The sequence below is a fragment of the Eublepharis macularius genome, chromosome 15 (genome assembly GCF_028583425.1).
Source record: "Eublepharis macularius isolate TG4126 chromosome 15, MPM_Emac_v1.0, whole genome shotgun sequence".
NCBI lineage: Eukaryota > Metazoa > Chordata > Lepidosauria > Squamata > Eublepharidae > Eublepharis > Eublepharis macularius.
The window spans coordinates 54,321,748-54,334,456 of NC_072804.1; the positions used below are offsets into that span (position 1 = coordinate 54,321,748).

Consider the following 12,709-nt stretch of genomic DNA (forward strand, 5'->3'; position numbering starts at 1 on the left):
TAAGATAACAGAATTTCTATCTCACATTTTACATTTGGGATCACAGACTGTATTTCTGTTTGCATTTACTTAAAATATTGTTAGGCGCTCTCCATTTTTCTGAAATGTTCCTCGGATGGCAGTAACCTGGGTCGGTTCCCTTTGAAAGCAAATCACCGGAGGCATATGCTGTTTCTGTCGTATTTTCCTTATTTGCAAATGTACAGAGTACAGCACAGGTGGAAAGACTGAGGACAGATCTGTTGCCACACATCACCTCCCGGAAGGAGATCCAGCACTTCTCACAACACTGTCGGTTTCCCTCCCTGTTCCTCTTCCAGAATTGTAGTCACTGTTTCTTCACACACTCACACACACAAACCTTGTCTGTCCCTTGAGCTGGGAGTGAAGGAGGGTCACGTTTCTCCAAGGCGCTCTTCCTACGAGTCCTTGGACAGGGTCATTTCCTAAAACTCGAGGAGACATCTGTAGTCATTTACAGACTTTACAACTCCTTTGTCACAAACTCTGACTCCCTTCCCGCCCCCTTCAGTGGAGCGCTTTCAGACCAAGCCCAAAGGAGAGAACATTTACAAGACTCAGATTCCAAAATCACAACTATTTATTTTTTATTTTGCACCCTCAAAGAGGTCCAAGGCAGCTTAGGACTAATTAAAGAGGGTTTTTCTACACAGGTAATAGGACTACACTGTACAGAATGCTTTAGAAAACTTCTTGGGTAAAGGTTTAGGAACTGTGGTCTGTACTATTGTGTGGAGTATGCACTGCCTGTCGCAGTCAAGTAGGATCTTACTAGGTAATTTTTGCAGCATTTAACACATATTAATACTTACACTTTGCCTCAGTCCGTTTTCAGGTTTCTGGTTCCAGATTTTTGCAATACAAATGACAGGACTGGATGTGGTCCCCCAGGTATACCTGCTCTCTGATAAACCTGGAGGCCGGCACCCAGATTTTCCTGTTCCAGTTTTACCTTTCGTTTACAGTAAGTTCTCCTCCGACTTGAATTTTCAACAAACCTCAATCCTGATTTCAACTGCAGCGGAAACCAACTGGTAGACCACAGATTTCCTGTGTCCTAAATGAAATCAAAAATAGCTTGTTTACTGGGTGGCGTGAATTGGACCAAGAGGAAGGGAGGATCTCTCTTTCTCTCTCTCGATAATTAATTAGCAATTGTACTCACTTTTAAGAGGAAAGGGTTTGGAACTAAGCACAGCCACCCTTAAGAGGTGTCAAGGAGCAGAAAGAGCATGGATGGAAAAATATCAAAGGTCAAAAGGGGATGTTGCCCAAGTTAGACAGTTTCTGGGTACGAAAACTCAGAGGGACCCATGCCAGGCGTCGGGCAATTGTGTTGGTAACAATATTCAGGCATGACGGGAACATACGTCAACGGCAATGTCCAATCAGGAAGGCCCACATAGCTATGGGTGCCTTGGTGACCGCCCCAAATAAGATTTTAAAGATGAGGGAAAGAAGGTATAAAAGGCGACCCCAAAGAGGTTGGGACAGAAATCTCCTTTGCTGGATTTCTCTCCGTCGGTCGATAACATCTCATCGGCTTGGCCAAGCTTCCTTTGGGTAAATATGATGCCAGCTTGCTGGAATTCTGTTTTATGGTTTTAATAAAAGCTATAGCTACTTTGAGACAGGTTGGTCTCTTGTCCCCTTTCCCCGCTTCTGCTGGCTCCCCTTTGAGTTCAAATGAACCCTGTGTAAGTAAGAGGTCGGGTCCGTGGGGAGTTTGATCGCCGCCACAGTGGACTCCACCTCAGGGCGGAGTTCTTGACAGACACAACTCCTATTGCATTGTTTATTGGAGGTCTCGTCCTGTCAATCGTACTGACTTACTCTGTGTAATCCCCCTCTTGAGTCCTAGTGAGAAAGGTGGACTATAAATAAATAAATAAATAAATGTACCAACCAGGCATAAAAATGTCAGCAAAACAAATTCTACCCATGGCCCTAACAACAACGCTGTGAGGTAGGCTCTGTTAAGAGAGAATGAGCAGCCTGAGGTTTCCTGGTGAGTTTCAGGAGTGGTGATTTGAAACCAGGGCTTTTTTTCTGGGGAAAGGGGTGGTGGAACTCAGTGGTGGAACTCAGGACCGCACAATGATGTCGCTTTGGGTCAGCTGGAACAAAAGGGGAGTTTTTTAAAGTTTAAATCGCCTTTGGCAAAAATGGTCGCATGGCCGGTGGCCCCGCCCCCTGATCTCCTGACAGAGGGGAGTTGAGATTGCGGCGCGGAGGGCAATCTGAACTTCCCTCTGTCTGGAGATCAGGGGGCGGGGCCACCGGCCATGCAACCATTTTCAAGTGGTGCCGGAACGCCGTTCCACCGTGTTCCAGCTGAAAAAAAGCCCTGTTTGAAACTCTCATGTCCAAGCCGGATGCCCTTTATTGCATCGCAAAAGCAGCTGGGTAGCAGCCCAGTTTGGATGAGATGCCAGGTGAATGTCCCCTGGGAGAGTGCTTCTGCCTCCTTCAGTATCAGATTCGAATGATGCCCAAGAGCAGCTGAGAGCTCCTGGGCATGATTCGAACCTAATACTGACGGAGGCAGAAGAGTGGATTGGTAGGTTGCAAACCTTCCCCAGTTAATTTCCTGACTGAGGCACATTTATACCAGAGTGAAATCCCATCCGCTTTGGTTTCCCTTGCATCTCTCGTGCGTGTGCGTCTCAGGCTGCAATTTTGGCTCTCAGAGAGTCTCATGGGAGCGTTCCCATGAATGGAAACAGTGACGACGGAAGCGTCCCAATAGCTTCCTAAGTGCTGCACCGGCCCTGCCAGGGAAGGAGCTTGGCTGACATCCCGCCTACTATCTAGAAGAACAATCCGGGTAAGAACCTTTCCAGCATCGCTACAAGCTTCCTTTGGGCTTCTCCCTCCCCTAGATCCAAAGGCAGATCCTTTCTTGGCTGCCATCCAAAGCCACATGGTGTGTGTGAACATGCATGCACCCATCTGCATACCTTTATGCAGGGTTTTTTTTCTGGGAAAAGAGGTGGGAAAGTTCTGGGAAAAGAACTCTCAAGAGGGAAATGAGAAAGGAACACACGGAATCCTTTTAAATAATATTATTTTCACACACTATTGCTAAGTATTTTCAAGAGTGGCCGGAACTCCGTTCCACTGCGTTCCCACTGAAAAAAAGCCCTGCCTTTATGGCTATATGTCTCTATAAGATATTTCTGCCCTCTCCCCTCTCCCTTCTTGGAGTTCAGGTGTCGTGTTAGGATGTGGGAGTTCTGGATACAAATCCTCACCTTTGAGCTCGCTGGGTGACCTTGGGCCAATCACTCTCTCAGCCTCTGGCCTCTTTGGAGTAAATATGTATGCTGCCTCGTTGATTCTGGTTTCAGAGTCTGGGAATGAGAACGATAGCTTGTTTGCAGAATAGAGGAAAATGTTTTTTTAAAAAGCCCTTGGGGTTGATGCCCCTCCAAAAGCTTCAACCTCTCCCTCTCTCTGACCTGTTCAGCTCTGTCCACCCAAAGCGCTGCCCCCTCCCCCGCTCTGGGTGGATTTTCCGGGATCACGATTACCCTTAATAGCTCAAACGACCTTGAGAAATAGATTCCATGACTGTGAGCTGTTGCAGGCTGCTGGAAGGAGATCCGGGCTCGGTGAACCGCGTTTAAGGAAGGTATTCATTGTGTGTAGATTAAAAACTTCTCCATTAGAAAAACTGGCTTCTTATTCTGCGTATAAGTTTCTGACACTTCCATAGATGAGCCGATGCTTGCAGCCACCTGAGCTGGCGAGAGTTTGCGGTGGTTTCTGTGGTTATAAAGAAGGGGATAACCCCGTTTCCATTTGTTTCTCTCACTCACGCTTCCTGAGACGTTGGGTACAGATTTGGTGGTATTGGGGGGGGGGGCTGCAGTGGTCTCTTGAGTGGTCTTAAGGTTCCCCTACTCTCTGGTGTCAGGGTGGCTAACAGCTAGGATGGGACCCCAGGCCAAGATAGCCTCTGGACCCTGATCATCCAAGATCCAACTCAAACATTGTATGAAAACAAAATCACATGACTTGCTCAGCTCCATGCCCTCCTCACAGAATGACTAGGGGACCTAGTCACTTTTCCTGCAAAGCCAGGTCATTGCAGGAGCGTCTGGCCCAGTCCGAAAATTGAATTTCCTGAGTCGTGTGTTCCCTTGAGTCGTGGTCTAGGTCAGAAAAGGGACCAACGTGCACCATCAAGCCGTGATTTGCTTGCTGTTTATCCCGTCTTTGCATCTATGCAGGAATGGCATTCACGTCAGAAGCGATAGCCCAAAATAACCCCAAGATTAGCTGGCTTCGTGGGCAGGCACCAAAAGGGGCACAGAAGCAAAAGTAGTAAGTCCCAATTCAAAAATCTTAAGATGTATGGCTTTAAAAATTGGATTTGGTGGCAGATTCGGGGGGTGCTGCAAAAAAATCCCACTATAATTGTGCAAAACAGATGTAGAAACGTCTGAATTTATTGGGAGATATCCAAACGACTCACCAAATGATGGTGAACAAGTCAAAAACGGCAGTTGTTTGACCACCCCTATACGATCCCTACAGGGTTCTGGGAATATGAGTTTCCCAATCTGAGAAAAGGGACGGCAAGAATTTGAACGAGGTGTGGGTGGGAGAAAGGGAGGCCTGAGTGACAAACCCCAGCTATACATGGAAGTACATACAATTATTTAAAATGTTTAAAGACTTCCTCCAGCCTAAAGAGCAGGGTTGCCAGCCCCCAGGTGGGGCTTGTGTAGGACTTATTTGGAAAGTATATTAATATGCAGTAGTTTAAAGGAAGAACAGACTCCAGTGTTTTAGCTCTAGAAAATACTTTACTACCTATTAGGATAAAGGGTGCATTTTGGCAAGAAAATAAAAAATAGCTAACTAACCGGTTGCTACATCCTGATGATCAGACTAGAACTCAAAACAATCCATACCAAGAATGAACAGAGACTAAACTGAGACTGAACAAAGAGCAATAACCCCTTAGTATAAGTTGCTAGTTAATTATGGTTGTTGTGGGTTTTCCGGGCTGTATTGCCATGGTCTTGGCACTACAATGCCAAGACCACGGCAATACAGCCCGGAAAACCCACAACAACCATTGTTCTCCAGCCGTGAAAGCCTTCGACAATTGCTAGTTAATTGCCCCCCACTAAAGCAAGTTGCCCAATAGTGAATCCTAGTTCTTCATTAAGCACAAAGACTCCACTTTCTATGGTGGGTGGGAACCTTAACTCGACAGGTAAGTGGTCCTATGCAAACTGGTTGACTAACTAAAGCAATAAAACAACAATTTAAGTCTTTCATGACTGAACGTAGGACGCTTGCTAAAATCCCAACAGCTTGGAATTCTCCAGACTATAGAGATTTGTTCCTGGGAGGAAATTGCAGCTTTGAAGGGTGGGTTGAATGGCATCCTTCCCTCCCCAGACCCCACCCCAAATCTCCAGGAATTTCCCGGCACAGGGTTGGCAACCCTCCAAAGAGCCTTCCTTCCATTCAAGCAACTCTTCTGCCTGGAGGAAGAGCTCTTTAAGTTCGAGGAAAGCTCAGCCTTTGCCAATTGAATCCAGGTCGGCGAGTCCAGAAACCTCCACTCCTTTAATCCAGCACTCCGTGGCCTTCCCCTCCAGCATTCCAAGAGAGAATTCCCCATTCAGCTCAGCCTCCTGCTACCACCTGCTGGACTACAGGGCCGTAGCTTTGCAAGCTGTTCTTGCAAGATTTAATCACAGAGCCGCTCCTTCTGTCATGCACTCAAATCCCTCTCTCCCTTTGGCAGGCAGAGGGTTGCTTCAAGAGAGGCACACGGGGTCCAAGGAGCCCAGGGCTGCGTGCAATTCAATGATACAGTGCTGCCTATTCCTTGAGGTCTCAGAATCTGGTAAACAATGAAGGAAGATGCGCCTTGGCCAGATCTCATGGACCTTAGAGTCTTTGGCTTAACTCCTTCATTCTCATTTCGGTTCAAAATTAAGTACATGCAATTTCATCTGCCTTCATGTCTTGCTTGCATGTGTGTTTCTCAGCCCTCCTTTAATTAGAATCATAGAATCATAGGGTTGGAAGGGACCTCTTGGGTCATCTAGTCCAACCCCCAGCACAATGTAGGAAATTGTTGGGGGTTGCAGCAGCAATGAGTTTGCAAAGTAGCAGAGTTTGATAATAGCGCAGTGGAAATAAGTAGACAGACTTCTGTGATTCTAGCTCTACAAAAATACTTTACTACATAATAGGGTAAAAAGGGTGCATTTGGTAGGAAAAACAACAAACAGTTTCTGACTACATCTTGATAGCTAAACTAGGTACTAGAGAGAGAAAAGCTTAGCTGGCAAAGAGAAGTAGGCTGAACAAAGAGCAATAAAACCTTAGTATATGTTGCTAGCTAATTGCCCCCCCAACAAATTGGAGCATACAATAGACAATCCTAGATCTTCTCATTAAGACTAAAGACACCCACTTTCTCTGTCGGGAACTTCTCTCAAAGCCTGAGAGCCAAGCTACAAGTGTCGCCTGACACAGGCTGGACACTTGTCAGCTTCCCTCAAGTTTTGATGGGAAATGTAGGCATCCTGGTCTTGCAGCTGTAATGGAGAGCCAAGCTGTAAAACCAGGATGCCTACATTTCCCATCAAAACTTGAGGTAAGCTGACAAGTGTCCAACCTGTGTCAGGCGTCACTTGTAGATTGGCTCTGAGTGGTCCTGTACTAACTAGCTATCTGACTAAACAAACAGAATAACAATTTACCTCTTTCATGACTGAGCATAGGACACTCGCACAGATTCCAACAGAAATACAAAACACTGTCAGGATCCCTAGCCAAACTGGCCTGGGGGAAATTGTTTCCCGACCCCGAAGTGGTGATCGGCACTCCTACCCCCACCCCATGAGCAGCCACATTTGCAAAAATTCTTTCTTCTGCCCAGCTCTGAAAGATACGGGAGCTTTGATGCCCTTCCTTGCAGTCAGCCACCCCCCCTTGCCTCCTATCTCATACCGTTGCCGAATGCCCAAGGGTAAAAAAACAAACGAAAAACCACCTTCTTCTGCTTGTACGCCTTTTGCGGTGGAACTCAGAAGGCAGAAGCTGTTGGCAGAAGTGCCGTGCCAGTGAGCGTGATTGCTTGGCAGTGTCTATGCACCCAGTGGCGGCAGAAGACACCAGAGCAGGAGCTGGTTGGCAAGCTGGCAACCTCAATTCACTTGCGCCATCGATGTGGCTGAGCCACCTGCAGAGAGAGATTAAGTGTGATGGCGTGGGAGGGAAAGGTGGTTGACTCTTCTCGGTTTTCTGGTTTTTAACCAGGGCTGAGAACACAGCTTAGCTAGCCAGCCTCGCTCTTTCTCTTCCACCTCGACCAGCGAGAGATCATTTAACCAGCCGCCCGCTCTCCATTACAGCTTCTTGAGGGGCTTCACTCCAATGTGGAACCTCCATGATGGAGTTAAAAGAGGCCACAACTTTATTGACTTACAGCTCGCAGAGCATTGGCACTGCACTGGGCACCGGTCCGAACATTGGTTGACCCACCTGCCAGCTGATGACCGCCATGCCCCCTCAGACCCCTGCTGCGGGGGGAAACCATGGGATGACAGGCAGTGGGATGCCACATGGGTGTACACCCCTGTGTGGATCACCTGCCACAGCCTTTCACCATATGATCCATGTACCAGTTAAGGTCAGCAGTGTTAGTATCTATCTCTACATGTTCATTCCACCCCTTCTCCAACAAGTTTCTGCATCTGTTGCTAGGCTGTATCATTTCGAACCGCAGACGGGCAGTTCAATGTTTCATTGCCCCCTCCCTACTAAAAAAAATTCATCTCTTTGCTATATACATGTTAATCACCTAAGGGGGAAATTAGATCGAACCTTCTCTTTGGCTGGCTAGTTTTCTTTTCTGAGGGGGAGGTATTTATTTTAATTCACGTGTGTTCAAAGATGATTCCCTGGATGGCAATATGAAGTGGTATGGTCCAGAAACACATATGTCATGTGAGATTGCGGTGGGTCGGTTTCAGTCGTTTTTTTTTTTTTTAACGTGGTGTAAAATGTTGCAGCTGACATTTCAGATCTGAATTTGAGAACCTGGCTAGATCCTAGAGATCGATCTGTGTTAGTTCAGTGTAGCCAAAATGAGTTTAAGCCATTATACGTTTCTCGAGGGAGAGGCTTTCGACTGGCCAAATATTTCTAAAACAGCCTCTTTAGTTAGACAGCAAAAGTGGCTTAAATAACCAGCAGGTTTGGTACTCGCCTTTTGTAATTAGTGTCACTGTTATGAAACAATGGATTTAAGTTTAAGAAAAGCAGGGTTGAATGATTATGCTATGTGGATGGTTTGCCTCACAGTTCTTGTGTTTTATCTCGGAATTCCGAAGTCAGACTACAGTTACAAGATTTTTTAAAAAAATAATGAAAGTACAATAGAAATAACACAAACTAACAGCAGGGGTCATTTCGTAGAAAAAGAGCTGGAGGGACTCATTAGCATAACTCATCAGCATATGCCACACCTCTTGCCATCACCAGAAGTGTGTCATTAGTGTAACTGATTTGCATATGCCAGACCCCGTGACATCACCTGTCCTGGCTGTTTTGGACCCAATCCTGGCCATTCAGGGCCGAAATTGTGCCCAAAATGACAAAAGGGGCTGAAAATGGCTGAAAAGGGGCCCAAAATGGTCAGGATCGGGCCGCTGCTGAGTGGAAGAGTGATCCACCACCTGTCAGAGGCCTGATCCGGGCTGTTTGGGCTCCAATCCAGGCCGAAATGGGCCCCAAATGGCTGACAGTCAGGTGGGCGGGGCCACCTGTCATGTGACCTTTTGGGGGAACTGCCGGAACTGCGTTCCTGTGCGTTCCCCCTCGAAATGAGCCCTGACTAACAGCAACTAGTTTTTAAAGGTTGCTAACCAAGTGAAATAAGAAAGGAAAACTGCCACATATCAGTGACATTTTTGGCTGCGTGGCATGCTCGATCAGATTTAACCATGGACAATTCGCCAACATGTCCGTCCTGAATTTGTCTTGAAGGTGCCAAAAGTGTTTGTAGCTTTAGCTAGCTTTTAAAATGTTGCAGTTCTGTGGGTTCATTCCCACAGATTTATTACACTGGAGAAGACACTTTCCTCTGGTGAACGGAGCATTCCCTCACTTGCATGTTATACCATGGGGGCTTCTGGATTTCCTGGAGAAAAGCCCCTCTACTAGTGGAACATATCCCAAGAGATCCAACTCTATGGCCGTTTTCACACTACTTACTTGCTTCCGGAACATCATGAAACGTAGCGCAAAACCCGCGGAAGATAGCGTCTTCTCGCGAGAGTTTTGTGTGATGTCGCGCAAAACTCTCACAAGAAGACGCTATCTTCTGCAGTTTTTGCGCAACGTTTTGCGATGTTCTGGAAGCAAGTAAGTAGTGTGAAAATGCCCCATTTAGAACACACCAGATGAAGGGAACAACCAAAAGAGTGCCTGTTGCGCCAGTTCTCCCAAATTGTGGTGCCAGGTTAGATTTTGCTGCCATTGCATTGTATGTTTTCCTAAAGCAGAGGGACTGACCATTCTAATTCTTCTCCCCTCTTCTTTGTCCTTAGATCTTGTTGGCGTGAACTGCCGAAGGAGGATGGTGCCATCAAGGTGGGGGTGGTGGCTGTCCTCTTGTTCCCTTGCCAAAGTCCTGGTAGCCTCGGCCGTCTTTGCGGAGAATGCCTCCCAGGTTGGAGCATACGAAAACGAGCTGGAGACCAACTCTACCAGCTGTGAGGGATCCAGTGGGTGTCAGCCCGGGGTGATCCTCCCTGTATGGCAGCCGGACAACCCTTCGCTGGGTGACAAGGCTGCCCGGGCGATTGTCTACTTCGTTGCTATGATGTATATGTTTCTGGGTGTCTCCATCATTGCTGACCGTTTCATGGCCTCCATTGAGGTAATCACGTCCAAGGAGAAGGAGATCACCATCACAAAATCCAATGGGGAGACCAGCATTGGCACTGTAAGGATTTGGAACGAGACGGTCTCCAACCTTACCCTTATGGCCTTGGGCTCCTCTGCGCCTGAAATACTCCTTTCGGTCATTGAGGTCTGTGGCCACAACTTCGAAGCAGGTGAGCTGGGCCCAGGGACTATTGTTGGCAGCGCTGCCTTCAACATGTTTGTAGTCATTGCTGTGTGTGTCTACGTCATCCCGGCTGGGGAGAGCCGCAAGATCAAACACCTGAGAGTCTTCTTTGTCACGGCATCCTGGAGTATCTTTGCTTACATTTGGTTGTACCTGATTCTCGCTGTCTTTTCGCCAGGGGTAGTGAAGGTCTGGGAGGCCTTGCTCACCCTCGTCTTCTTCCCTGTCTGCGTGGTCTTCGCATGGATGGCTGACAAACGACTCCTCTTCTACAAATACGTCTACAAGCGGTACCGGGCCGACCCTCGCAGCGGTATCATTATTGGAACCGAGGGTGAGTTCCCAAAGGGCATAGAGATGGACGGCAGCTTCGTGGCCAACGACCACCGGGAGAGTGTCTTTGTGGATGGAAGCATGGCTTCAGTGGCCCCCCTACCTGCCACTACACAGGAGGAGAAAGAGTTGGATGAGAGCCGCAAAGAGGTCATCCAGATCCTTAAAGACCTAAAGCAAAAGCACCCAGACAAAGAACTGGAGCAGCTTGTCGAAATGGCCAACTATTACGCCCTGTTGCACCAACAAAAGAGCCGAGCTTTCTATCGCATCCAGGCTACCCGCTTGATGACCGGGGCAGGGAACATCCTCAAGAAGCACGTCTCTGAATTCTCCAAGAAGTCTACTAACCTGCTGGAGGTGCCCTCGGAGGCAGAGGTGGAGGAGAACTACAGCAAAATATTCTTTGAGCCATTCATGTACCACTGCTTAGAGAACTGTGGCTCGGTCACTTTGACCGTGGCCTGCCAGCAGGGCGGCGACACATACAATACCTTCTATGTCGATTACAAGACAGAGGATGGCTCGGCCAAGGCGGGCTCAGACTACGAGTACAGCGAGGGGACGTTGATCTTCAAGCCAGGGGAGACCCAGAAGGAGTTGAAGATTGGCATCATCGATGATGACATTTTCGAGGAAGACGAGCACTTTTTTGTTCGGCTGCTCAACCTGCGGGTGGGGGATGCAGAGGGCATGTTTGAGTCAGACTCAGCCGACCACCCCAAGGGCCGGTTGGTGGCCCCCTTGGTGGCCACTGTGACCATTTTGGACGATGACCATGCTGGCATCTTCACCTTCCAGGACAAACTGCTGAGGGTCAGTGAATGTCAAGGGACCCTGGAGGTCAAGGTCATCCGGAGCTCAGGTGCCCGTGGGACGGTCATGGTTCCCTACCAGACTGTGGAAGGGACAGCAAGAGGAGGGGGTGTGGACTATGAAGACTCCAGTGGGGAGCTGGAATTCAAGGACGACGAAACCGTGTAAGTACACCATGTGTGTTGCAGTGTAGGCCGTGGAATAGAACTGCCAGGAAATTCTAACCCAAATCCAAATGGAGAGAAATTTTTCGGTATGCATGGGTTTAAAAATAGAATTTAGTTTGGATGGTTCTCGGAATTTATTTGCAAATCGTTGCTCTTGTTATGGGTGAGAGCTGTTTGCGGCAGGTACTTTTGTTTTCCAAGAATACCTAAAAGAGGAGTATGCAATGTATCCAGGCCCTCTAGAGAGACATATTGGCTCCCCCAGGGATCGCTGTCACAGAAGGCCAGGCATAGAGGACTTGTAAAAAAGGAGGAATTCTGAGAAATTTTCAGGGTGAGGGCATAACCTGCTTCATCTCCCCCCACCCCCGGTCCTCTCTTGAATGCAGTTTCCTTTCACAGCCTGTCAAATGAAAAATCACAGGGGGCATGTCATGGCCAATTATAAAAGCGATCGAGAGCTTTTTTTTTTTTTTTAATAAAAAAGACCTCTTCCCAAAGATCCAGCCAAAACTTTCTCCCCTGTCGTTATGTAATTAAAAAATAATAATAATAAAAGTTCCATTAGAGCAGGCAAGCGAGAGAGGAAGAGGGTGGCAATTTTATTCATTACACCTTAAAAAGAAATTTCATTTCAAAAGGTTTTCTCCAGTCTGACACTCTGTAAATTAAAGCAATAATTTTCGTACTGCTTTCTTCCCCCTTCAGTTTCCATCCCTCCCTCCTCAACTGGTGTGAGTGTGTGTCTAATGCTGTGATGGGAGTCAATCTAGCAGACTTGGGAATCTGAAAGCCCCCCCTGCGGGGGGAGTATGGGGGGTATTTGCAGCAGTGGAGAAGGTAACTGGATTAGACTCATAGAGACTCATAGAATCATGGGGTTGGAAGGGACCTCCAGGGTCATCTAGTCCAACCCCTTGCACAATGCAAGAAATTCACAACTACCCCCCACCCCTACACACACACTCACTCAGTGACCCCCTGCTCCATGCCCAGAAGATGGCAAAACACCGTCAGGATCCCTAGCTGAACTGGCCTGCGGAAAATTGCTACCTGACTCCAAAGTGGTGATCGGCCTTACCCTGGACACGTAAGAAGGGGCCATGAGAGCTAAGCACTGATGTAACCCTTCCTGCCCTCCCCCTCATGATCTGCCCAGGTTCACAGAATCAGCATGTGAGATAATAGCGTGAACTGCTCTTATTATCGTTCGCTTGTGTTTTCTGTTTTATCTGTTGCATTGGGGATGGGAAAGGTG

At 47.7% G+C, this 12,709-nt stretch overlaps 1 protein-coding gene across 5 annotated transcripts in view; it reads left to right on the forward strand.

Moving 5' to 3' along the window:
• Positions 1 to 9,640: 9,640 nt before the first annotated feature.
• Positions 9,641 to 12,709, forward strand: part of SLC8A2 (solute carrier family 8 member A2) — a 76,084-nt gene continuing 73,015 nt past the window's right edge. For 4 of the 5 annotated variants that reach the window (XM_055000015.1, XM_055000014.1, XM_055000016.1 and 1 more), the window contains exon 1: positions 9,770 to 11,448. In XM_055000015.1, the coding sequence (XP_054855990.1) occupies positions 9,884 to 11,448 (1,565 nt within the window). In that variant the 5' untranslated portion in view covers positions 9,770 to 9,883. Of the gene's footprint in view, positions 11,449 to 12,709 lie in introns of all 5 variants that reach the window. The other variant, XM_055000013.1, reaches the window with a different exon arrangement.